Below are 25,479 nucleotides of genomic sequence, written 5' to 3' on the forward strand. Positions count from 1 at the left end.
GTTTTACTTTGGACTCTCTGGGCAAGTGACTCAATGATTCAAATGACTCAAATGAATCGATTCACTTTGGTCAGTGACTCATTGAAACTCGAGTCAGTAAAAGGAATCATAATTCCCATCACTAATCTGGAGAAACTGAACCCTATCAGGGTTGCATGTCTGGATGGTGGAAAGACAAGAGGTGTGAAAGCCCGTGCAGACTGCCTGTTGGAGGGTTTACAGATGACTAATTTTAGCTTGAGTTTTGTATAAACGGTGGCGTGGAAGACGTCATACCTCTGATACTATAACAATTTAACTTCTCTGTCTTTTCCATCCTTCAGAATAAATCATTGACCTTTAACCTTTACATGTGTTTGTATTGGAGAAACCTTATGGAATACAGAATTATTCAAATAAACTAAAGTAGAAAAAGTAAAAAAAATATTACTTAGTAATAGGCATACTATTCAGAGTGAACTGAGATGTCATAATTTTAAATTAATCTACATTAAAGACCCACTTTGATCATTTTTTTAATCTATTTTGAAATTATTTCCAGTGGTCTATTCATTATGATCGTGCCATTTTAATCAAAATAATAATTTAAAAGAAACTGTTGTTTGGAGTAAATCACTTCTGCAGGGTGGAAGGTGTTCATAAGAAATTCATCTCTTAGTTTTTTGGGGGAACAGTGCAAAACAACCCCTCCCTTTTTTCTCTTACCTGTAACTGAGAGCTCTCTGTTTACACTGTCTCTTGCTAGCTTACAGCCCCTCACACCTCCAACCTACTATTACCGGTGCAACAAAAATGAGTTTTCCAGCCATACAGTTTTGAACCAGGTAAGATCAGACGAGGAAAACGATGATATAGATTTGTCTGCAGGTGGGCATCAGAATGCGTGGAAGCTAATGGCTTGCCGTAGTAGTTTCTTCATGACTTACAAGCTTTTACAAACAGCATTTTTTTTTGTCAACTCCTAATTTACAACAATTTAAATAAAAAAATACATAGAAATGCAATTTTGAGCTTAATTGTCTGTATAAATGTCCTCCGTCATGAGAAAAATGCTACAAAAAGATGCAAAAAAATCCCAAAACATTATATTTTTTGGAGTGGAGGTTTAAATTAACATTTTATTCACAAATAAAATAACAAATGTAGTTTATTTATTTTAATCTTTATTCCGTTAGCAGTTCTTCATTGTTCTTCACTGTTCCATTTTTCTTTCACTCACTCATCCTCTGGTTTTCTCGATTGAAACTATGTCAACTACAGCTATACACAAATTTGCAAAACTGTGTGATAATAATTTTAAAATAAAAACTTTTTTTTTTTGACACTTTGAAATAACAACAGCACATGAGTATTTTCTCTGGGTACCCCCAATAATCTTATTTTTAAAGTTTGTTTAGTTCATTGCTTAATACCACTGCAGTAATGTCAAAAACTGTAAACTCTGGGTTACTTCCTCCTCTGTGCCTTAAACCTTTGAGGTCTGGCTCAAAGCTACATAAATACTTAAAATTGTACAGTAATGAAGACGGGGGAACCCAAAGGAAAGACATATGTGCGGGATTTAATATTTATGCAAGAAATGTGTGTGAAACCAAATATGGAGTAACATGTTAGCATAGTTACAAATTTAGCTCATGAAAAACTAATGAAGAAATGTTCGACTTAAGTTAAAGCTAGTAGCTCAGAGCTAAAGTAAGCACTGCCAGAGGCAAGTCTCAGTAAGTCTAGATTTCATTTAGAGGGTTTTTTTTTTATTGTAAATGTTACGGAGGCTCAACTTATTGAACTACTTCATTAATCTAACATTTTAGAGCTAAAAATAGAACAGAGAAATAATGAGTTCTCCTGTGATTATGCATAGACTACATCTACATTTGTTTTTTTTAGACCGAAAACATTTTAAATGTATTTCTTTATTGTTTTCCTATATAAATCTGGCATATCAAGCCTCTAAAATGTCTGATACGAGATACAAGTAATATGATATAAGATCTTTATTGATCACCAGAGAGAAATTGGGTCATTATAGCTGCAGATCCATCAAGTAATTATACTTTTCCTTTAAGAATGCTGCTACAAACCTACTTAATAGCAAGGAATTAAGCTGAAATGTTCTTTATGTCTACCACACAATGCTCACTATAAAATATTTTCTTTTAGATAGTCTACTAACAAAATGTTTTTTCACACGATAAATAACTCTATTCTCTATCTCTATTCAAACTGAGTGGCTAGAAAACGTCTCCATATGTGGAAATATCTTTAAAAAACACATCAAATTAGAGCAATAAAATACTTAAACATATTTTGATAATTTTTCTACGTTTGCGTGAAAAAAGCTTGCGGCACCTACTGTAAGGTGGCTGTGAATGATTGCATGTTAGACTATTAAATAGATCTTTATCCATCTGTTTTCTTCACACTATGGCCGGATGATTTTCACCTCAGCAAATATTTTTACACGATTTTCAATATGTTGCGATTGTCTGAGTGTCATGGACCCCTGGTTAAAGTCTTACATATCCCAAGAATGGGTGGACGAAAAGGCTAAGTCTTCAATATTATTATTTTTTAATGGGAATTTTTTCTTCTCAAATTCCTAATTTTTTGTCATATTTAGATCTGTTTTTTTATGACAAATACGTTTTATTGGGTATATCATATCAGGTAAAAGTTACCCGGTAAAAGTTATGGTGTAACTGTTTATAGTGAAAGTGGGAACACAAGCATTTCCACAGAGACTCACACATGCTCATCTAGGGACAACTTAGAGCAACCACTTAACCCATAAAACATGTTTTTGGACTGTGGGAGGACGATAAGAAATTTAAAGTGTATTTTAAATAGGCAGTTCTGTGACACATAAAATGTGTGCAAAGTGTACATGTACAAGAAGTGAAACAATTCTAAACAGTAAATTTCATTTATATACTCATTTTGGAAATAGCATAAGGCCATGAAGATTTCAGTAAAACCTGGGAAATGTTGAGTGATTCAAATCTTTTCTGACAACCATCACAAAAAACAAAACCATGACATTGATTCTGTCTATACTGTTGTGTAATACGAAATGATCCCATATGTTGGAAATCAATCAATATCAGTGACAGGATGCTCGCTGTGAGCCATTGTTTGACCTTAGTTTGAAAAGGTAAGTGTTCATTCCTCCTAATCTTTGTGCATCTGCCCAATTGAGGCAGAAGAGAACGGGAAGCAATTTTGCTTTGGTTTCACCAAAAAGAGAGATGAGAAAAGGGTAGATGAAAGGCTCAGCACTGGAACACACAGGGGGAGCTGTAACTGAAGTATCATTTGAAATGTTCTCCCTTCTGACGATGAGATATCAGTCTGTGAATTTATGTTTACAGGAAAGAGAAGCTGGAGTGTAAACCTTTATTTAACTTTGTAACATTCAGGACAAATACATGGTCTTGAACGTAAAAAAAGTAATTAAAAATAGTCAAAAACTTGCACTTACAGTATTCTAGAAAAGATCTCTACCAGTATTTCAATCATGACTTTGAACGGACATGAATGTTTAATATATGGGTATTTTTCAGGAAGCAAGAGGGTTAACAGTCATCTGCAAAAGCTACTAGAGGGCATGTAATTGAAGTCTCCAACTGAGAGAATTAATAAATAAAAGCACAAAGATCCCTTAGAATTTCTTTTTTTTTTTATCTCACACCCGCTACTTAGTAAAGGTAAAAAGAGAGGGGAAAAAAACAATCTTAGCTACAGTTTCATAGATCCAGTTAGGCATACTGGATGAGCAATGCAAGATATTCTCGTCAGAAAGGAGGCTTTGGTTCAATTCTAATAAGGAGGATCTATCTCACTTCCAGGTAAGATGGACTCCTACATTATTCATCCTACACATAACTAAACCTCTAACCAGTAGCTAAATTCCCCACCTTTTCTTCTAAGCCAATCACAATCATAGCTTTGCTTTAAAATTCGTGGACGTTTATCTTTCTACATTCTAGACCAGGGATAGTCAACTCCGGGCCTCGACTGTACACAGGCCATGACTGATTACCTGGTCCGGGTGTGTCCAGCCAATTAAAACATGACAGAGGAGGGTATGTTAGAAAAGGTGCTGAGTTGCAGCCCTCAAGGCCTGGAGTTGTCTATCCCTGTTCTAGACTGTTTCACAAGCGGTGGGATAGCTCAGACGGTTGAGTGAACGGCTGGTTCACTTTTCCAATGAGCTTCATCCAGTGTGTGGATCCTTAGACAAGACCCTTCACCCTATTACCTAACTTTGTAGCCAGAAGGGGGCCTAAGTCTGGGTCTCCCTGTGCTGGTCCCCAGCCTGGATAAAATACAGTGTTGTGTGAGGAGGGGCATCTGGCATACAAGTCTGTTAATCAGCTGTCTGAATCAATGAAAGCTGATTCGCTGTGGTGACTCTTGACGGTGTGTGCCGAAAGGTGAACTACAGCATTCTAGACGGTTCTGCAGGCCCTGCTCCACCCTGTCTCCCACCTGGACCATTGCTTTGCCATAGACTGGCCCTCAACCACCAACAGTATCTAGACCAGGGGTGTCTAAATCCAGGCCTTAAAGGCTGTTGTCCTAGTTTTCCAAACCAACATGCCATTGAAGCTACTTATTGGCCAAACTCACCCGATCCAGGTAATCAGCAGCAGATAAGGCAGGGCTTTTGGAAAACCAGGAGGAAGCTACTCGTGACTGATTACCTGGTTCAAGTGTGTACAGTCAATCAGAACATGCCAGAGCAGGATGTGTTGGGAAACATGCAGGAATGCGAGGCCTGGAGTTCCCTATCCCTGATCCAATCTGAGCGCTTCCAGTTGGATTGGACCCAGTCTTACTGTCAAAGACTATTGAGTACTACTTTAATGCACATCTTCTGTATCACAGATTCTTATTCATTTGCATTTCAAAGATCTGTCCTTATTGAACAATCCACTGGAAGAACAGTAAGAATGTGTATTATTGTAGACCAACAACACTCTTCTGTGATGTTCTGCAGGATTTACCTCTGTTGTTGGATGTCCGATATTTTTACTCTAGCCCTTTGATTTCCATACAGTAAGAATGAGAGGCTAGATGTGTCACCACCCACAAACTAGAAAAAAATTTTGGTTAACTCTTTAAAAACTTTTTTTACCTCAATGACTTTGTCTGATTGGTCACAGATGTGCTACCTTGGACACACCAGATCTAAAATGATATTAGTAACTAAGCAGAGGTAGTCTTGGTTTGACCTCGTTGCTTGCCGTAAGTTTCAGGAACCACAACAGATCACTCTCCACTATTTGTATGTGCCAGTCTTAAGTCCAAGTTAATGTAGAAGTGTGAGATGAGATAATCAAAAGCCGCTAAGGAGTCCTGCAGCAGAGATCTAATCAGAATACAAACCTCTGTTTAGTTTTCAGGAAATGTGGACTGTTCCCTCTAAGTGAATCATGTTAGCCTCTGCCTCTAGTGTCTGAAGTAACTTATACTGTCTGTCACTTTTGCATTCAATACTAGAAAGCCGCAGTTGGATTTCTACACACCATGGACACTGGCCAGACAAAGGACCTTTTATCAAGGTAGAAACTGTGACATGACGCACATACAGAGTCATCGATGAAGTCACGGCTGCCTAAAAGATTAAGGAGAGAAGGCTTTCAGCCATCAGTTGCCTCTGTATTGTGAGCAAAGTTAACTGAAGGTCCTCTACGTACCTCTGACGCTGTCATGAAGATCGTAAATTTTAGGCATTTAACCTCTAGCATGCATTACAGCGTTTCCAAAAACTTGCTGGTGTGCTTGCAGAACACACAGACCTGCTGTTGCGTAACAATGCCATTTGGTTCAGCAAAGCCGTTCTGGACAAATTCTGTCAACACTGTTGTTATTTAGTCTTTTCTGTAAACACAACCTGAAACAATGTTTTTTGTTTTGATGGCATCATGACTCTTTCTGTGACATTTTTTTAGGAATCTAATTACATAAAAACATGTTTGTGACATTTTGTTGCAATGTGTCATGTTTTTAGGAGATGAGAAAATACTGTACCTCACACACACTTGAGGAGGTTTAATGAACAATCTTTTAGAGATACAGCTTTTATTGTTTGTTTGTTTTAGTTTGGCTTAGTTTAGTTTACTCCAGAATCTAAATCTTAAGATCTTTGTCTAAAAGGCAATGATAATTTGTTTTATTGAGCTTGTTTATTGGCCTTGAGTTTGGAAGGTTGTGAGTTCAAATCCATGGCAGAGTTATACCAAAGACTCTAAAAATGGGGGTCAAATTCCTCCCTGCTTGACACCCAGCATTTAAAGTCCCCCTCTGGCATTTTTTTAAATACAAAAAATGTTCCCAGTAGTGTTTTAATTATGATTATGAAGTTTTTAGCCAAAATCCCAAAACCTTAATGTCTTAAAAAGCCATTTTTCATGATTATCTGAAGCCTCTGTTTCCAAAATGTTTTCTGAGGGGCGTGGCTTTTGAACAACCAAATGGTTTCAGAGCAAAGCTGTGTCTGCGGATCACCCCTCCCACATGGGATGGGTCAATTTCACATACCCAGGTGTGTGACAACTAATGAGACTTTGGAACATTGCTAATCCTGGCTAATTCTAGAATTTTGCTATGAACTTCACTATGAATGTTTTGTTTAGTTGTTCATGTTTGTTGGTTTTCTGCACACGTAATATTCTTCAAAGTGGATTTTTAAAGATTTACACGTTTGTTTTGTCCTTTAGGCATCTAGTCAGGATACTTTCCACCAAGTAAGGTATTTCTGGGATTTAACATCAAGTCAGATGTGGAATTATCAGAGATGATGTCATTGGCTTGGTTCATATGAGTAAAAAGGCCTCACTGTGATGATTGGTGCTTCTTGTTTGGTCAGATTACATTCAGTAACATTATTTGTTTTAGTCATGCCTCCTGTTTTCTGTTGATTGCTCTCTGCCTTATTGAAGCTTATGATATGTTTTTCAGTCTGTCACTGTCAGGGCATCCCTTTTTACAAGGGTTGTGGACATTAACGCGTTAACTCATGTGATTAATAAAACAGAGTTAATGCATTAATATTTATTAATGCAAATTAACTGCACCCTGAGGAGCAGCAGTCCTTCGCTTTGCCTCACCGATTTAGGCTTCCATGGCATTTTGTTCAAAAGCTGCATACTGTCATGAAATTTACCTAGTAAAACATTGTAATTAGTAGTGATAAATCACCACACAAGTGTGATTAATCAGATTTTTAAAAATTGATAGATAGCCTTAATTGAAAATAAATACTCTAAATGAACAGTTTTGCGTGTGATTTAATGTGATTATTCGCAGATGATAAGTGGTCGACAAATACTGCAACAAAAAACGAATTGCGATTAATCGCGATTAATTTTTCCCATTTTGCGATTAATTAGTTATTTTATTTTATTTTTTATCGATTCCCGGCTCTACTTTTCACCCTTTCTGTTTTTGCATTGTTTCATTATTTTTGCTATATTTAAGTTTAGTAGATTTGGTTCGAGTAGATTTATTATTAAAGTTTCTGCCTGCAAGCCCAGTCTCCTGCGTCTGGGTACTCTACCACCTTTTTCTGACCCTCTATATTTTATAGAATTAAAGATTTGCATACCCTAAGGTGCAGCATTTGTTTTTTTTTTTTTAAATTAGCAAAAATAAAACCAGAGAGAAACAGCCTTCGGTACGTTATTTCTTCTGTGTTCTTTTGTGTGTTCTGTTATTTTGAGTCAAGGATATAAATTGCTCAGAAATGAATAAACATAAGTGAAAATAACAGGCGAGTTTTCCTAGAAAAGTGACTTGCTCTGCTTTCTGTCCCTAACTGAAAGTGGCACGGGTGATTTTCAAAGCAACATCCAATCACCCATACGCAGTAAAAAATCTAATTTAAAAAAGAACTTTCTCAGTCTAAACACTTCTCAATGCACAACACAGACCCCAGACTTACCAACGCAATTATCGACTTTGCTTTTCCTATTATTTTTTCCCATCTTTTCAACCTTGAAAAACAACGAACCAAGCACAAAAGTGTTGTTTTGGGTAAAAAATGCTGAGCGGGCACATGAAGAAGACGACAGGCAGACAGAGTGACAGGAATGGAGGCCGTGTAACCATGACAAAGATGGGCACAGGAAGACATGACAGGAGTGATAAGTAAAGACGAATATGCTTCAGAAAGTGCTGACTGATCATTACTTTCCTACAGTTATGGTATTGTGTGTTCCAAAGTGATTTGCTTGTACAGTTACCTGTGAAACTGCACAGTTAGCAAATCAGTGGTGTGAGTAATGCTTGCAAACGGCTTCAAATCTCAGCATAAAATGCATCACGGGGCTTGCACTCAAATTACAATACAAATTAGCAATTGTAATCAGGTATTGTGCTTTTGGATTTTCTATAAGTCATACTAAAGTAAACTGACGTTGAAAGACATTGTGGCTGGATTGAGGCAACTCAGGGAAGATCTATTAGATCAGAAAATGTGATACAAGTTACATAAATGTATTTTCTAGGGTAATCTGAGAAGCAAAAAAGCAAAAACTGAGCTTTAGCTCACAAAATCTGGGGAGGTTAATTTTGTCATTAATTGTTTGTTTTCGCACTACAAGTCGCCCGGAGGAAAAGTCGCAACAGGCCAAAAATGCATAGTAAAGATAAATAAAAAAAACATAAATATCATATTTAAGTCAGAGTTTTGGGAGAAGTTTATTTATTTTGAAAGCCAAATCATAATAATTGAAATTAAAATAGTAAATTGAATATTTGCATGATTTACTATTGTATGACACGGATGCTTATTTAGCTTCATGAAACATTTCGTATACTTGCACAATATATGAACAGTCATTCAGACAACCACAGCATAAAGAACATGCTAACAAGTCAACTAAACTTTTAACGTCACTTAAAATCGCCGAACAATGTGTCACTACAAACCCTGGCCGCGTCATCTCGCATTCAAGCGGCCACTTCCAGTAAAAAGTCGATGCAAACCTAAACTTCTAATCTAAATTTCAGGCTTCCGCAATCTTGCGTTTGCTATGCAAGTTTTTAAGTCCAGTCGCGGGCTCTACGTACCAGTTCATCGACAACAAGCTGGAAGTTCGAATGGTCAAACTTCCAGACGCTAAATCGCGTCGATGCTAAACTATCACCAATCATGGACTCAAATTTGGTGCTTTTCATAACACGGAAGTACCAACCATTGTAAACATGATGACGAAAGCCTGATCACCAGGTAAGAACCCCCTCCATGAGTCATCAAATCAAAGATCCTGTTATGTCGCCTGGAATGGCGTCACCGGGGACCCACCCTGGAGCCAGGCCTGGGATTGGGGCTCGTAGGCGAGCGTCTAGTGGCCAGGGCTCCTCCCACTGGCCCCGGTCGAGTCCAGCCAAAAAGAGCAACATGGGTATCGCTCTCCAGTGGGTCTACGCCCTGCAGGAGAGCTCAAAAGGGACTGGTGCATTGTGGTTTTAACATGGAATGTCACCTTTCTGGGAGGGAAGGAGCCTGAGCTTGAGGTGGCACGGGAATCTGGTCCGAATGCCTCCTGGACGCCTCCCTGGGGAGGTGTTCCCACTGGGCGGAATACCCAGGACACGCTGGAGAGACTATATCTCTCGGTTGGCCTGGTAACGCCTCGGGTGCCCCCAGAGGAGCTGGAAGAAGTGGCTGGGAAGAGGGAAGTCTGGGCATCTTTGCTTAGACTGTTGCCCCTAAACCTGATCCCAGATGAGCAGAAGAAGATGGATGGATGGATGGTCTTCAGTATAATTGTCCACCTTTATAGTGATGTGGCTTGTTACCCTATAATAGTTTGTCAGCATAGAAAAGCAATTTCATGTCATTTTATGCAGTAAAAAATGTCGCTGTTTTTACTCTGTGACATTTATTTGATATCCTAACAATAACTAAACTATTTGGCATGACCCTATACTGAAGGTATAAAATGCCCATTTGTGCTAAACTTTAAAGACAGGAATGTTGCAAACACCCACAAGCTGGGGGCAGTGATAAGTGCAAGCAAAGCCGCTCTATCTGCCACCTCTTTTCTTCCTGCCGTCACTCATCGCCATTGTGCTTGTGACCTTATCACTGACATGACAGACAGAAAAATACTGTTGGCTTTGGTTGCTGTTTAACGGGAGCACAGCAGAATAAAAGAGCGTGGACGCGGTAGGAGAATGCTTGACTAAGCAGCTGGCGGTACCTCATTAGGGGTAGTGCGACAAAGTAATGTTTAAAACATGAACTGCACCCCCATTTAGTGCGCAATTTGACTGAAGCACGACAGGGTCAAACACGGAGAAGCAGCTGAGGTGAGAGGGTCAGGATCATTAAGATTGCATTAACAGGCATTAACTAAGGATGACCTTGACGGCTCCATCTCTCTTTTTGAGCAGATAATCATTCTCTTTTTTAATACGCAACAGCATTGTAGGGCTGTGCCGCATAAAACGGTTCTTCAATTGATTTTCGTGGTGAAAAGGGGGCTGTTTCGCTGTCATCAACAAAACAAAGCAACGACGCATCTCACGTTTGTGTTTCATGATGCAAACGGGCTATGAAAGTGAGAGAAACACAACAGCTGTGGATGACAAAAAGTAACTATTATAAGAGCACCGTAAATAGAGAAGAAGTTTATTTATTTCTGTCTTAGAGACACACTTTGATGAAAATTGTGTTTTTGGTAGATCCAGATTCAGCCAGCCCCACTATGGGGTGCTGGTATATAAGGTAGGACAAGCCTGGATGTGTTGAGAATTTGGGAAGTCATGTCCCTCCAAGGCCCTAGAATGCTTGGAAAACCATGTTATCATAGCATCAGTTCATTTATAAATATATCTATTCAATCCTTTGATCTATTTGATATTTCCTATACATTTTATGTCAAATGCTCTCTCTGTTTTTACCATAGACATATTAATTCACTGGACATAGCAATGAGGTAGACATAGCTGTAACTGTGGCGTCCTGAGACTTGTGAAGACTATTTTGAAACCAGTGATTTGTCTGAGTCATTCTTAGTCACGTTTTTAGAGGAACTACTCTGGCAAATCATGATATGTCCAATGAATATACAAGTATGTACCTTTATTGCCAAGCTAAATATACAAATCAGACCTTTGGAAGCTGATTTTCTGTCAACCACTGAAGGGAAAAGCCGAAACTAAAAAAATAAAAAAAATTTTTTTTTTACTTGGTGGGACAGTCACAGCATTTAGGGAAGCATTCCACCTTCTTGCCCATGGTTTTATCCAGCCTTGGTGTTTTCAACTTTTCTCGTAATGGAGGACATATATAAAGAAAACGAAAATCAGATTTTATTCAAATCGTAATGAATCTTGAGCAGACAAAAAAAAGAGAAAACAAACACTGGGTGCAACCATCTTTTTGCTTTGCTCCATTCCGATGCATCCACTTGCAAAGAAATAGATCCATGAACGTCTTCATTTTATCCATTCCAGCTGGTAACTGGTTTGAAACGTACAAAAATCCAATATTGCTCACTATTTTTGTTGTATCAGTTAAGGTTGTGAGGGACTGTAAGCTAGCAGGAGTGGTAGTAAACAGATGGATGATGGGTAGTGGGGATAGGCTTACTTCGTGGAAGCACAGGAAGTTTTGATGCAGTGAAAACTGTTGCTATTAACAGATGCACTGTGGCTACTTCCAGCACAATGCTAAGACGTGATATTTTGGTAACTTTTATGGATTCACATTTTACAACAAAAAAAAGCTCAACGTTAACAGACCAGAAATTCTTTCCAATAATTATCATGTACTTTTTTTCTCAAAGACAATGCGCTTCACTTATACCAGGGTTCTCAAACTCAATTTACTTTGGGGCCACTAAAGGCAGAATCTGGCTGAGGCTGGGCTATATGGGGTTCCATTTGTGCCAAAAATATGCTTTTGCATCCACTGTCTATATCTTTGGTCCATTGTCTATGTCTGCTGAACAAGTTAATGGAACATTTGTTCATGTTTATAAACTACTGAGCAATATATTCTGAGTGTCCTGTGAAAAACAGGAGCTAACGATGCTAACAACTGTTCCTAAGGACTTTTCTGATGACCAGATTCAACAACACTCGCAAATGCAAACTTTTAAGCTAAAACATCACAAAGCTAATACAAAGTTATCATCAAAGAAGCGTGGACATGTAGAAGATATTGCTTAAATTGCCAAAGACATAGACAGTGGATGCAAAAACACATTTTTGGCACAAATAGAACCCCATACAGCACTGACAGTGTGCACTGAGAAAATTACGTGTGCCTAAAATAAAATTAAGGAACTCATTAATGTGGTTTTGGGAGAGGGTGTCAGGTTTTCTACCCTAAAAGTTTCCCAGCTTCAAGCCCTGCTAATGTCACGGCCCCAAGAACTATATACTTCACCGTGATTGGTTGGTTGGTTCGTCAGCTTCACACACAGCACTGAAAAAGTGCAAAAACTAACATTGAACTTTTAAATTAAGGTGAGGGCCGCAAGTATCAGTTTGGGGGCCGTAAATGGCCCGCGGGCCGCCAGTTTGAGACCCCTGACTTATCCTGATATATATTCTCAAATTCACTCCATGTCATTTAAAGAAAACCTTTGTTAGTGTTTGTCAACGATTAAGAAAAAATCTGAACATTTAATTAAAATTCAACAGAAGAAAGACGGTTGGGATTCTTTTAAATATGACTCAAATCTTACGTCACAGTTTTTCTTTTTTCAAACATCTCAATTAAATTGTATTAATTTGTTTTTGCTGCAGTTCACTTGTATAGTCACTCACAGTTCCACACAACCCATTCAGTTTTAGAAAGTGCTGTTAGCAAAAAAAAAAAAGAAAAAATTGGTTTGGATCATGCTGAGAAGGCAGGAATTAATTCCAATCAGGCTGTCAAAGTAATAGTCATTCCTTTTTTGCACCACTTCTGTATTCACTCAGTCAAAAAGAGACCCCACACACACATACACACACACACACATACACACCTTCTGGGCACACATGGTACTCTGATACGGCTTGGCAGGCAAACAGCATTTTGTTTATTAAACATCAGCTGTCTTTGACATTAATACCATGCTAATGAAGCTCCTGACACCCTCTTTCACCTGTCTCCTCGATCCCACAGAGAATATTAAGCAGCCACAGGGTGCCGCTAATATGGCTGCCTATAATACAAACATGTTGTTTTTTTTCTTCAAGATTAAACGCATTGTAGCTTCTCTTACAAAAGCCTTGCAGGAAATGTGCTCCTCCACCCCGCCTGAAAACAGGAAAACTGCAGAGCTCGTCAGGGAATACTGCTCTTGATTTGGTGTATTTCCATGTCCACATTGTCCTTTTTTTTTTATTCCTATCAGCAGCTTATAGCTCAATGTCAGGACCCAGCGCTCCACGCAGCTAACAGTGAATTCCCTCTTTGTAAATACCCTTTCATCTAACATAACCACCTTTCACAGATCCATTGCTGCTGTGAGGAGCATTTTAGCTTACTGACATTACTGGCACTTTTTTCCCCCTGCTTCCTTTGATCACAGGGCATAAGAACATGTTATACATTCCCTCATGGTGATGAAAGCGCTAATAGAACTGTTAAGTCCACACAAACCGCGGGTCATTGTGAGTTCAAAGAGTTAAGCAGCTTAAGGCAGACGAGACGACGTTGCTCTCGAGCTTACCTATAGGTGAGAGCTCAGCCACGCTGCCGATGTACGGGCCTTCCAAGAACTGCGGCTCGCTGTCGTTGATGTCCTGGACCTTGATGACGAACTCCGACTCCGGCTCCAGCGGGTCGTTGGTTAGCCGATCCCTGGCCTGAGCCCGCAGCGTGTAGAAAGCCTTCTCTTCTCGGTCCAGCCTCTCCGTGGCGTGGATGTCTCCCGTCAGCTCATCAATGAGGAAGATGGATCCAGCCCCCTCTCCAGAGATGGTGTACTTGATGTTGCCCTCACCTTCGTCGGAGTCGGTGTGAATCTGTCGATTGAGGAGGAACAAAAGTTTGTTTGTTTCTGTAAAATGAATCAAATCTAAATCCGTCTCCCAGAAAATCGTTTTGGTGAACATTGTTTTTCCTAAAGGCCTGAACTGAGCTTATTGTGCAGAATAATTAGGAGAAAAATGTGTCCAGCTATAGAATGTCACAGACTATTGTTCACCGGCTTAATGCATATAATTTATTTCCTTGTCTACACATTCTTGTAGCAGCATTTTCTTAGTGCATAATGATATAAAAAAAGAAATAAAGACTTTGGAAATGTTCCCATTAGCAAAGAAGTTGGCTACATTTGGAACAAATCCTTTATAACAGCAGTCCACAACCTTTTCAGGCCGCGGACCGGTTTAAATTAGACTATATTTTCACGACCGGTGAAAACACGGCCAAAGAGGGCATTTTTAAGGAGCTGAAAATCTATTGTTGAATGTTACTACAAAAAAGTTTTCTTAAAAAAGTCTAAAAATATCATTATTTTTTTTTTTTACAGATAAGCATTCAAAGAAACAAAGTTGTTTTGTAGAAATCGTTTTTGCACATAAAAAAAATACCTTTTCCCCATATAATACCATTTTAACACTCAATCTTGCTCCCATTATCTTTCAGGGCAAAACATATTTTTGATCATATTTTATCTTTACATAAACCCTCATTCATTATGTATTTTTTCAACACAAAGAAACATTTCTGTGCTGTTTCTGAACCTAATTCATCCTTGATGTAGGGAAAGTCTAAAAATGTTGCGATTTTTTTTTTCACATAATTCTTTAAATATTTGAGCACGTTCTGCAAATGATGCAAGTTTTTTATCAAAACATTCAGCATGTTAAGGACATTAATGCTAGACAAGGCAAGTTTATTTGTATACCACATTTCATAAACAATCCGGATGTAAACTTATAAATATATACTAATGAGGTTTTCAAGGCTAATTTTGAGTTTAGCTATTAATTTAGCAACATATTAACGTTTTTTGGCTCATTTGGTATCTACTGGGGTTTTTGAGGCCAATTTGTATCTTAGCAAATAGGTAGGTTTATATATATATATATATATGTGTGTGTGTGTGTGTGTGTGTGTATAATCTGGTATACTGGGTTTTTTTAGATTATTTTAGCAAAACATTAAATGTTATGGCAAAACTTTTGGCATAAACAAATTCTTAAATGTCCCTTTTACAAGTTTCATCAAATCAGCAACTTTATTGGATCAAATCTTCATTCTCTGTTAGATGTTTGTGGCTTGTTTGAACCTTGTGGTGAAGTTTTTTGCGTTAGAATCAGTAAAAGCTGACAACTTTTAAGGTGTGATGGATAAAAAAGCAAAACAAAATGACACAACTGCCATAAAACTGGTATTTCTAAACACAAGATAAACGTGAATCCACCATTTCTACAACTGTATTTTCTATGTGTGAAACAGTCGAGAGTCTGTCGCCGCGTATTAGACAGAGCGGCTTCTGCTAGATGAGAATAACTGTGTATGTTGAGGAAGACTCCTGGTTTTGCACTGGTTTTTCAGAGCTGAGCCTTCAGTCTTCCTCAGACAAAACATTCCTTGTTAATATGGACTATTTTATCTTTCTAACACCATCCTGTTATTTATGAATATTATTTTAGGGAGAAATTCCATAATAAATTGATCATTTAAATAAACGGAGTTCACTACAATTGCACATATTGCAAAAACAAACTCCGAGTGCAAGTCTCCTCCCAATACAATTACAGCTACAACAAGCATCAAATTACAACTGACAACTCATTAAACCTGAAAAGAAGCATTTTTAGTCAAAGCGTTTTTATTTACAGAAATATCAAATTATTTAAAATAAAATCCATCCATGAAGGAAGTCCAGGATATTAGTGGTAGATTTCTCTGGAAAATTCTGCATGCCGTATGTGACATTCCTCATCCGACACAGTTCAGAGTGCAGAATGCGTGCAGGAAGTTTTTCTGGTGCTCCTAAATCTTTGGGGTTTGATGAGGGTGGGAAACAGAAGTTTATCATGGTCTTAAAACCTGTTTTTTGTCTGGGAAAAGATATTGTCCAAAATCCTGCCATGAAGCTGTTGGTAATGAGCCGCAGTACCTCCATGTATTCGGAGCAGCGAAGTTCTTATACTGGCCTCTTTGTCGCTCATCATTGTCACAAAACTCCCTTACCTGGCCAGTCAGAACTGCTAGTAGGTTTAAAGTGAAATCGTTTTCCCTGCTGAGACGGGCTTCGGAGTTGGTCAGCCTTTTTTGACAAAGTCCAGTTCTTCCATAAAATTCCATCTTAAGAATGGCTTACACAATAAATCCACAACTAAATTAACTTCTTCAATTGTTAACTGCAAAACAGCGAGTGGTTCAAAAAAAAACTCAAGTAGAGCTTCTTCTAACTCTTAACTTCTGTAGTTAGCTTTTGGTCGCGCGAGCTTTGACCATCCAATCAGAGCCAATCAAGTCATCTTTTGCCTTCATGAAGCTACAAAGACTCAAACTCAAACTCTGATTGGTTGAATCAACACAAATACACTTATTCCATATATGGCTACGGTTTAATCAGCTGGGTTTTTTATTGAAAGTTTCCACAAAGCGAGAAGCGAGGACGGAATGTAAGGCAGACTTTCATGAACCTAGCAACAAGTGAGGGCTAAAATCTGATTGATTAGAAACTTTCATGTGAAAAGACACTCTGAAAGTAGTGCAGTCAGGGCGTAGGGCTGTGAGAGATGCTGACAGAACAGTTAGAATGATCTAAAATATATTTTGGACTAATGTAAATATATATATATATATATATATGAAAAAACATTTCTCTGTGATTTAGACGCCTCTTTTCAGATCATTTTAGGCCTTCACTGAAGGCTTTGAAGGCCCTGACTGTACACCACTTATGACATTTTTAGCCAATATTTAAAAAAAACTGCAGAGTTGTGTAGTTTATTAGAAAATTATGTCTGAGTTGCATATTTTCTGTTACAAATGCAATCTTTTACAAACTGCCTTTTTTTCATCCGCTCCTGATTCACACAGATTTGAAAGAAAAAATTCGATTTTTTTAGCCTAATTTTTCAAATGTATGTCGTCCGTCGTGAGAAAAATGCTATAAGATCATGTTAAAAACACCCTTTTCATCAGAGTGGGTTTGCTTTTACCTCTGATCAGTCGTCAGTGTTTTGCTAAAAGTAGACACCATGCAGTGATTCACACCTTTCCGGCATACTGCGCCCTTCACAAGATGTCATGACCAAACGCGACGATCATGTTCACTTTCAAAATATTAAAGGTAGAAGACAGAAAGATGCTGGATTGAAAAGTGAACTTATAAGAATCTTCTTAACCGAGAGTCACAGTTTCACCTTAATGTAATTAAAAGACTTTCCAGAGGTAGTGATAAAAGCCATATCAGTCCCAGTCCCTGCCTCCCCTTTGGCTCTTTAACAAGCACTATAGACTTGCTCCTCTCTTCTCTCTCACCTTCCTTCTGAAATTATAATTCAAAGCTGCCTTTGCAGTGCAGCCATGGTTCAATCCGCTGTAAAGACTAGGGGAGAGGGGAGATCGCCCGGGCTCCCTGCTTAATATTTTATAAAGGCTTAATTAAATACAGGTTTCTATCACCCTTACGGGGATTTTCATTAAGTATTTGTCGTAAAACCACAGAATAATGCAAGCCTCTGCCCTGATATTGCTTCCCTCATCCATTCTCTCATTCGTCTGCCTGTCTTTTTTTTTTTTTTTTGCCTTTTCTTACTGTTGTGAATCAACCTGAAGACAAATACAAGAGCAGTCAGACGGAATATACTGCCGGGGACTTTGGAGTATCAATATTTCAGTTACAATAAAAAGACTTTCCCGATTGAGAAAGTTATCCAATAAAAGCCAGCTCGCTCTTTGACCACTGGATATGTTTGCCACTTCTAAATAAGATTCTGCAGATACATCTGGGTATGTGAAAAACTCTCATTAGGTGTTAATTACGATTTTTTTTTTTTTTGCATGCATTCTCCAGGGTTACTGCACGTACTGTCACCACCAGACGAGTTAGCGACCAGCAAATTCATTTCAACATGCACATGAATAAGCAGGAAGGTTTGTTTTTCTGCTGGGATAATCTTTCTCCCTCTTCCACCACCAACCGCCCAACCACCCACCCCACCCCGAGGCTGGCTAAAGCCTTCCCTCTGTCAGTCCACCCTCTCTGATGTGATCCGAGCTGGCAGCTTCAAAAGCACACGCATCATTTTGGTATTTTAGATTTTTTTTTTTTTTAAGTTGATCTCAGCAGACTGAAGGTCACAGCTCGAGCATCTGGTTAGTACAAAATACTACTTTGTAAAGAAACTGAAACACATGAAAATGTAACTAGAAAAGTTCCATTACCGGAGATAATGCTAGTATGGTTGCTTTTTTGCTCATTTTTTGTTTTATGCTCACTGAAGATCCTGAAGAAATCTACTGTAATTGCTGAAAATATTTGCTGAAAATGCTAAAGTTATAAAGCTAAAGCTTTTGCATATTGCTAAAGTTGAAAATGGACTTAAAGAGGTAAAAAGTGCACAAAGAATTTGAAGAATTTTTTTGAAAAATTGCAAAAACTCTAAAATTTTAAAATGCTTAAAAAGTGTGAATAACAGAATTACAAGCATGAATGTCCAGAACTTGCTGAACTTTTTTATACCAAACTTGCAAAATTTGCAGAGTGCACAAAGAATGTAAATAATTTCTTGAAAAAAATCACAAAATTGCTTAAAATTTAAGAGGTAATAATACCAAAAGTACGAGCATGGATGTCCTAAATGTGCTGAGCTTTTTAATACCAATATTGCATACATTTCAAAAGTGCAAAAAGAATTTAAAGAATTTTTTGAAAAAGTGCAAAAATTAAGGATTTTGTTGGAAATTTGCTAAATAAAATCCTCAGTACATACCAATTTTGCCAAAACATTTAGTGTTTTGCTAAAATAATCTAAAAAACCTCAGTATATACCTTTAAAAAAAATTAAAACTTTGCTAAAGTATTAGCTAAACTTCAAATATGCCCAAAAAACCTTAGCTGATGGCTAATCCCCCCCAAAAAAGCTAGCATGTTGCTAAAATACTAGCTTAACTTTACATTAGCTTTAAAAAACCTCAGTGGATGCCAAATTATCAAAAAGATAAAAACAAATTAGCACTTTGCTAAAATAATAGCTAAACTTCAATTTGACCCCCCCAAAAAAACATTACCACATGCCATATTTGCCCAAAAGCGACCACATTGCTAAAATATTAGCTTAACCTCAGGAGATCCAAAATTAGCCAAAAACGTTACCATATTGCTAAAATATTAGCTAAACTCAAAATTAACCATAAAAACCTCATTATGCTCATGTCTTTAACATGCTGAACATTTTGATAACTTTGCAGAAAGTGCACAAATATCTGAAGAATTACATGAAAAAACAAAAAATTGACAAAAAAATTCAATAATTGTATAAAACTTCAAAAATTTCATATTTAAAAGTAAAAGCATGGCTATTCTGAACATGCTGGATGTTTTTATTGCATAAATTTGAAAAGAAAAATCCTATTCATTTTCAAGGGGGCTTAAAAATTGCATAAATTGTGTAAAATCTTGAAAACCGTAAAATGTATGAATACCAAAAGTACACGCAGTATACCACGTTTGCAGGAAGTGTGCTTGAAATTTTAAGAATTAAAAAACGTATGGAAGAATAAATGAGGAATAATAATAATAAGGAGAAACAGGGTCACATTAGTGCGAATGCATAGCATACAAAGCATTCACACAATTAATAAAGTATGTTTGTATAACAGACATTTAAATGTGCATGGTAGAGAAGCAGCAAAAGAAGACATTAAAAAATATCCAATGAACAAGAGACTGCTTGAAATCCACATCTATGGGTAGTTTTTAGTAGTGGCTCTATTCCTTAGCATAGACGGAGCATCAAAATGCCCACAGGGATTCACAAACCTATCCAGAAGCTTAAGTCACTTCCACTGAGGAGGTCTCGGCTAACATAGTGTCAGTGACACCGAGCTTTGCTGGGAGTTGGAGAAAATGGATTATTCTGCAAGAAAGTTGTAGTTTGCAGTTTGCAATCCTCTATAGATGCTTTTTTATTTTTTTTCCCCACTTGCGCTGGTTAAAAATACACCAAGGTGAAACCAAGATGATCACAGCCCCTGATTCTGTCTTTTAGATAACTAAAATATTTTATTACAACCTGTCAAGGCTGCAGAACTGTGGCAGCTCTTCAATTTAGGCAGAGAAATCAGAGGGAAAAAAAACTGACACACATGGATTTAGACGGGTTTTGCTTCTTTGCCTGCTGACTGTAGCTCCTAAAAACCAGCAGGAAGTTGTATAAACAGCGGCTCTGTCACTGAAAGGTTAACCCACTGGTCATGTTTGGGTCAAATCTGACCAATTTACAACTTAAAGTCCCACTCCAAACATATATTTTTTTTGTCTGTGTAAAATTGTTCCCAGTGATCTTTTAATTGTGAAGTTTTTATTCAAAATCAAAAACCCTTTATTGTTTTTTTAAGACACATTTTATGCACAGTGGCTTATTAGAAATACATTTCAGGGTTGTGGGCGGTACTCTGTTTGTACCCATACGCGCAAGTTAATAGCCTCAAGCTAGCATTAGCGGCGCAAAAATAACAACAAGCAATACCGGACCAATCCAGTCGTACAGTTTCACAATTCCCTACAGCACAAGTGGTTAACGCTTATCATGACTCGCACACATAACCATGAGCCGGCCTGGGTGTGCACAGGGAGAGAGGATACTTTGACGAGCCCATTTCAGTAGCTGCATCATTAGTCTGATCATTTTCAAACAAAGTTTTCTGATCCAAAGTGATTTGAATTAGGAAATACTCAGAAATGCTGTTTTAATCTTAAATTCTTTCATTGAAGTCCTCTTCTATGAGAAAAATGCTCCAAAAAAATGTAAAAACACAAAAAAGGCAATTTTTGTTAGAGTGAGTCTTTAAAATACTCATAAAATTAAGGGTTTTACATTTCATCGCCTCAAGATCTGCTATCCTCCACACTACAAACATAAAAGTGATAATAACTTCTTTCGTTGTACTTTGAAGGTTTTAATCAACCTTGTTACACCTGTGGTATTCCCGGGAAAAAAGGGAATCCTGACTTCACAGACTGGACAGGTGTCTGTCATGTGAACCTATCTCTTTTCTGCGAGAACTACATCTTCAAAAGTTATTCATGTTTCAAGTTCACACAGACCCATTATTCCAGTCATTCCAGTCTAAGAGTGGACAGTTGCTTTGGTCTTCATTCGTCTAGAATAGAGGAAGTAGAGCGAGAGTTGAAAAAAATCATAAAAACAACAACAGGGCCAATGGTATTAGAGATGAGAAACCTCCATTTCTTTTTGACTTTACATTTTCATTGTATGTGTATTTCTATATAATAAAAATTATATTCGTAAAAAAATGTGAATTTTAGGAATGGTGGAAACTCAATGGAAACTAGAATAGAAATAGAATAGATTAGAATAGAATAGCTTTGCACATTTGCAAAAGAGATGCACTGAATCCTTAGTTTACCGAGGGTTCAAAAGTGGTAGCAAATTGGCTGTCTTATATAAAAGTCTGTGTAATCAGGAGTAGGCCTGGCAGATTTCACCGCGGCTTGTCAAGCTCTCTGATCTTAACAGCTTTAAAGTGTTAACAAGGTGACTGTATCAGAGACAGCAGAGGAGGAGATAGCAATAAAGGAAGGGTTCAGACCGCAGGAGACAGAAACAGGGCCCGAGATGAGAGTGGAGAGTAAATGGCTGCTTAAGTAAAAAAGAACAACTAAGAAAATAAAAATCAGGGAGAAATTAATTGAAGAAACTTGAACCTGAGAAGATGGAGGATCCAAGACAAGAGGTTGAAGAGTATCAAGACATTGTCATGTCCAGTCAAGTCTGCTTCAACCTGTTCATGCACGCAAAGATGGTGATGAAGACAAAACCACATTTACACACAAATTAGATTTGAGGCTCTTTTCATGTTTCCAAGGTTCGTGTGTAAATTATATGTTGTGTGGGGCACCTAAAAGATTTTGTGTAGATGTTTTTACATCCCCGTTGACCTCCAGAGGCCTCGTACTCTACTCTTCCTCCATAACGCACACATTTCTAATTTTGATAAAAAATGTCTGATGACACAGTTTATTTCAAGAGTTTAAAGCACATATTTTCTTATGCTGTACAACAATGGTTAGTAGCTGTCAACAGGGGAGTTACTAAAATTTGTTTTTTCCTTAAATACTTTTTCAACTGGATCATAAACCCATTAATTCATGTTTATCGGCAGGTTAATAGCAGGTTGGGAAAGATGAGGACTCACCAAAGTAGACCTAAGATATGACAAGAGAAAATGTCATTTTAGTTTTGTGCAGTTTAAAACCTTTCACCAGAAAACAACAGCTGGACTGGGATGATCCTATTTGGTACCAGCCGTCTTTTAATTTGCTTATTTCAAAAGTAAAAAGTGAGTTCAAATTTTGAGAAAATGCTAACTTCTCTTCATACTTCTGTTTTATTAAAGTCATAAACGATTATAAACCATATAAAAAAAAACAATGTAATGAATGCAAAGTAGTACCACATTTCCTTAGATTAGACTTTGAAACTTCTACTAGGTTTTGATCAGTAGAAAAAAAGCCTAAAGGTTGCAGACCCCTGACTTACACCATATAGTTACTAGGGATGCCACAATTCTTGGTTTAAAACCGAACCGTATGTTACACCATTAGACCAAGTCGTGTGGAAAGTAAATTGTTGAATCCCCACTGCATACCCATCACAAACGGGCAGACGGCTGGTTCTAAGTGCAGTAGGTTTATTATAGCTCAGACAGGAAGACAGGAGTCAAGCACAGTTAAAAGTCCAAAAAGCTAAATCAGAGTCAGGCAGGCAAAGGTCAAACACGAGCATGGGAGCATCAGAGAGCAACCGGAGTGGTCAGAGTCCCGCCAAGGGTCGGGGCAGGCAGCAAAGAGGCAGAATCAAAGACGAAGCAGGAACAGGGCAGGATGAAATGCTGAGTATGTGCGCTGAGCGACACAAACAATACTTCGCACTGAGTGAGGCTCTGTTCAGGGCTTCAGTGTCCTGTTGGTGATTGGTCATGAGAGTCAGGTGAGTGGCAACTGGGGAGTGTGTGTAGGGGTTGTTGGGAAATGTAGTGTCTTCAGTAGTCTAGAGATGTCTTCCCCCAGTGACCAGAGGGGGAGACAGAGCTCTACAGTACCGATATGTTTACATTGAAATGAGCATACATGAATTATTCTAAATTTTAAAAGGATTTATTACTTTTTTTGTATGTATATATATATATATCACACCAGACTTAGTTCGGTCAACTGAAAAGTCTCTTGTATTAGAACATTAAATACAAAGGATTTTTTTTATTTATTTGTTTTGTGAGGTTTAAACTGAATTGTGGGAAAAGTGAATCGTTGCATCTTTACTAGTTACTAACTAGTTACAAAATAGTAGTACACAAATATATCAGAATGAGATATAATACCTATTTACTCTTTGCATTGGTAGATGTAGCCATGAAACACTGAAATGAAATAAATGAAAACATCAAACGGCTCCAGAGTTCTTCCTCTTCTGAAATCTAAAGCTGCTTTGCTCCTCTTTGATGGCAGCCCTGTGATGTTACTTGAATTGGACGTAAATATATTTAATTATGGCTTATATCGCTCTGATGAGGAGAATTGTCGCAACAGGCATGACGAGGCTTTTTTTTGGTGTAGTGCGGGAACACAAAACCCATAAAGCTGGTCTGTGGTGAAACTCCATCTTAAATGAAAGATCATCTTGAATGCAGGTAATTTTTCCATTGCATACTCTTAAATAACTCTGTTTATGGAGTATCTGTACAGTTTTTCCTTGAATTCGCCACATTTTATCTTTCTAATGCTTAAAAGACTCAATTTAATGAAAAAGGTGTTTTTTTGGTGTTTGTAGCATCTTTTTGTGGCATTTTTCTCTTGGTGAAGGACATTTATAAAGAAAATTAAACATAAAATTGCATTTCTGAATATGTCTTGATTCAAATCATTGTGAATCAGAAGCAGACAATTTATGGTTGGAAAAAGCTCATAGTTGTGACTCAGAAGCTACAACCGGCGAGCCATAAGCCCCTGCTCCTCTCCATTCTTATGCATCCACTTGCAGACAAATAGATCCATATTCGTCAAACTGAACGGCTAGATAGCTCCAATATTTCTCACCATTTTCGTTGCATCTGTAATGTTAGGTTGTTTTGGGCAGCAAGCTCGCAGGAGAGAGTGTAAAGAAATGGTAAGTGATGGGAAGTGGGGGCAGGCTTGCTCCATGCCAACATTCCCGCCTACAACTCAGAGGCAATTTTCTAACACTTCTGCAGAAACTGTAAAAGCAGCATAATCACAATTAAAAGACCACTAGCAAGCAATTTAAAAATAGCTCAAAAGATGATGGGCCTGGGACCAAATAAATTCAGATGGCGATTAATAATGTTTTGGTTAAAGCAAACACAAAAAGTGTGCCTGAATAGCTATTCTGGTCATTTGGTATTATGATATCGCATAGCATCAGCTCCATTAAAGTCAGTCAGAGACCATTTCATTAGTAAATTTACTTTCTGTGGCACAGTTGTGGGAGACATAAGGTGGGGCAGTTGGAAACTGCAAGTGTGCTGACAGCTCAAAGCCCATATTTAAAAGAAAAAAACAAGCTTTCTGCAAGTATCCACCAGAGAAGCTCACTGTCCGTGAGATAAAAAGGCTTTCACACAGACAATCTTGTCTACAGGAACACCATTAATGGCAATGTTAGCCCCGGCCACTGCCCTAACCACATGAAATTTTATAATAATTATATTAATAACATAATCTCTCTTATCCTGCTGTGACACTCTCTTAAACTCCCTAAAGCTATTTTCCATCAGTTCACTGCCTTCCTTGGTTGATAATGAATCACAAACCAGTGGAAGAAGCCTCATCTTTCTAATCTCCCTTCCCTCCTCCTGCATTTCCTTTAAGATGCAACGCTCAGTGCTGTGAGTGCTGCTTGCGGCCATGTTGCTGGTCTCGCTGCAGGAATGCATCACAGTCACAACTTGCAGGCAAGTCATGGTCAGGGGATAATTATTTTGTAACGGCATGCTCTGCATGCCGCGGGGAGCATCCCTGCTCGTCTTGTAGGAATAGAAAGATCAATATATGCAGATGCAATATTAGCTGGTCAGATGCCATGTCTAAACGATTAGGAGCGCGGGGACCACATGAGCATGATTGATGTTCGCGTGAGTGATTGCTAAGGCTCAATTCTCTGTGCGTTATTGTTCCGTCTTCTCGTATAACGGGCTTTCGTAAAGCAAATGGATCGCACGTCGGCTCCGATCAACTTGCTAAGAATTATTAGAGGAGCAGCCGATGAACTGGACAAATTGGAATGAGATGTGAA

At 38.0% G+C, this 25,479-nt stretch overlaps 1 protein-coding gene across 1 annotated transcript in view; it reads right to left on the bottom strand.

The window, feature by feature from the left end:
- LOC112145389 (cadherin-22) overlaps positions 1-25,479 on the bottom strand; it is a 227,533-nt gene that overhangs the window by 80,626 nt on the left and 121,428 nt on the right. The window contains exon 4 of the mRNA XM_024270564.2: positions 13,683-13,977. Within this exon, the coding sequence (XP_024126332.1) occupies positions 13,683-13,977 (295 nt within the window). The remainder of the gene's footprint in view (positions 1-13,682; positions 13,978-25,479) is intronic.

Source organism: Oryzias melastigma, linkage group LG5, assembly GCF_002922805.2.
Source record: "Oryzias melastigma strain HK-1 linkage group LG5, ASM292280v2, whole genome shotgun sequence".
Taxonomy (NCBI): domain Eukaryota; kingdom Metazoa; phylum Chordata; class Actinopteri; order Beloniformes; family Adrianichthyidae; genus Oryzias; species Oryzias melastigma.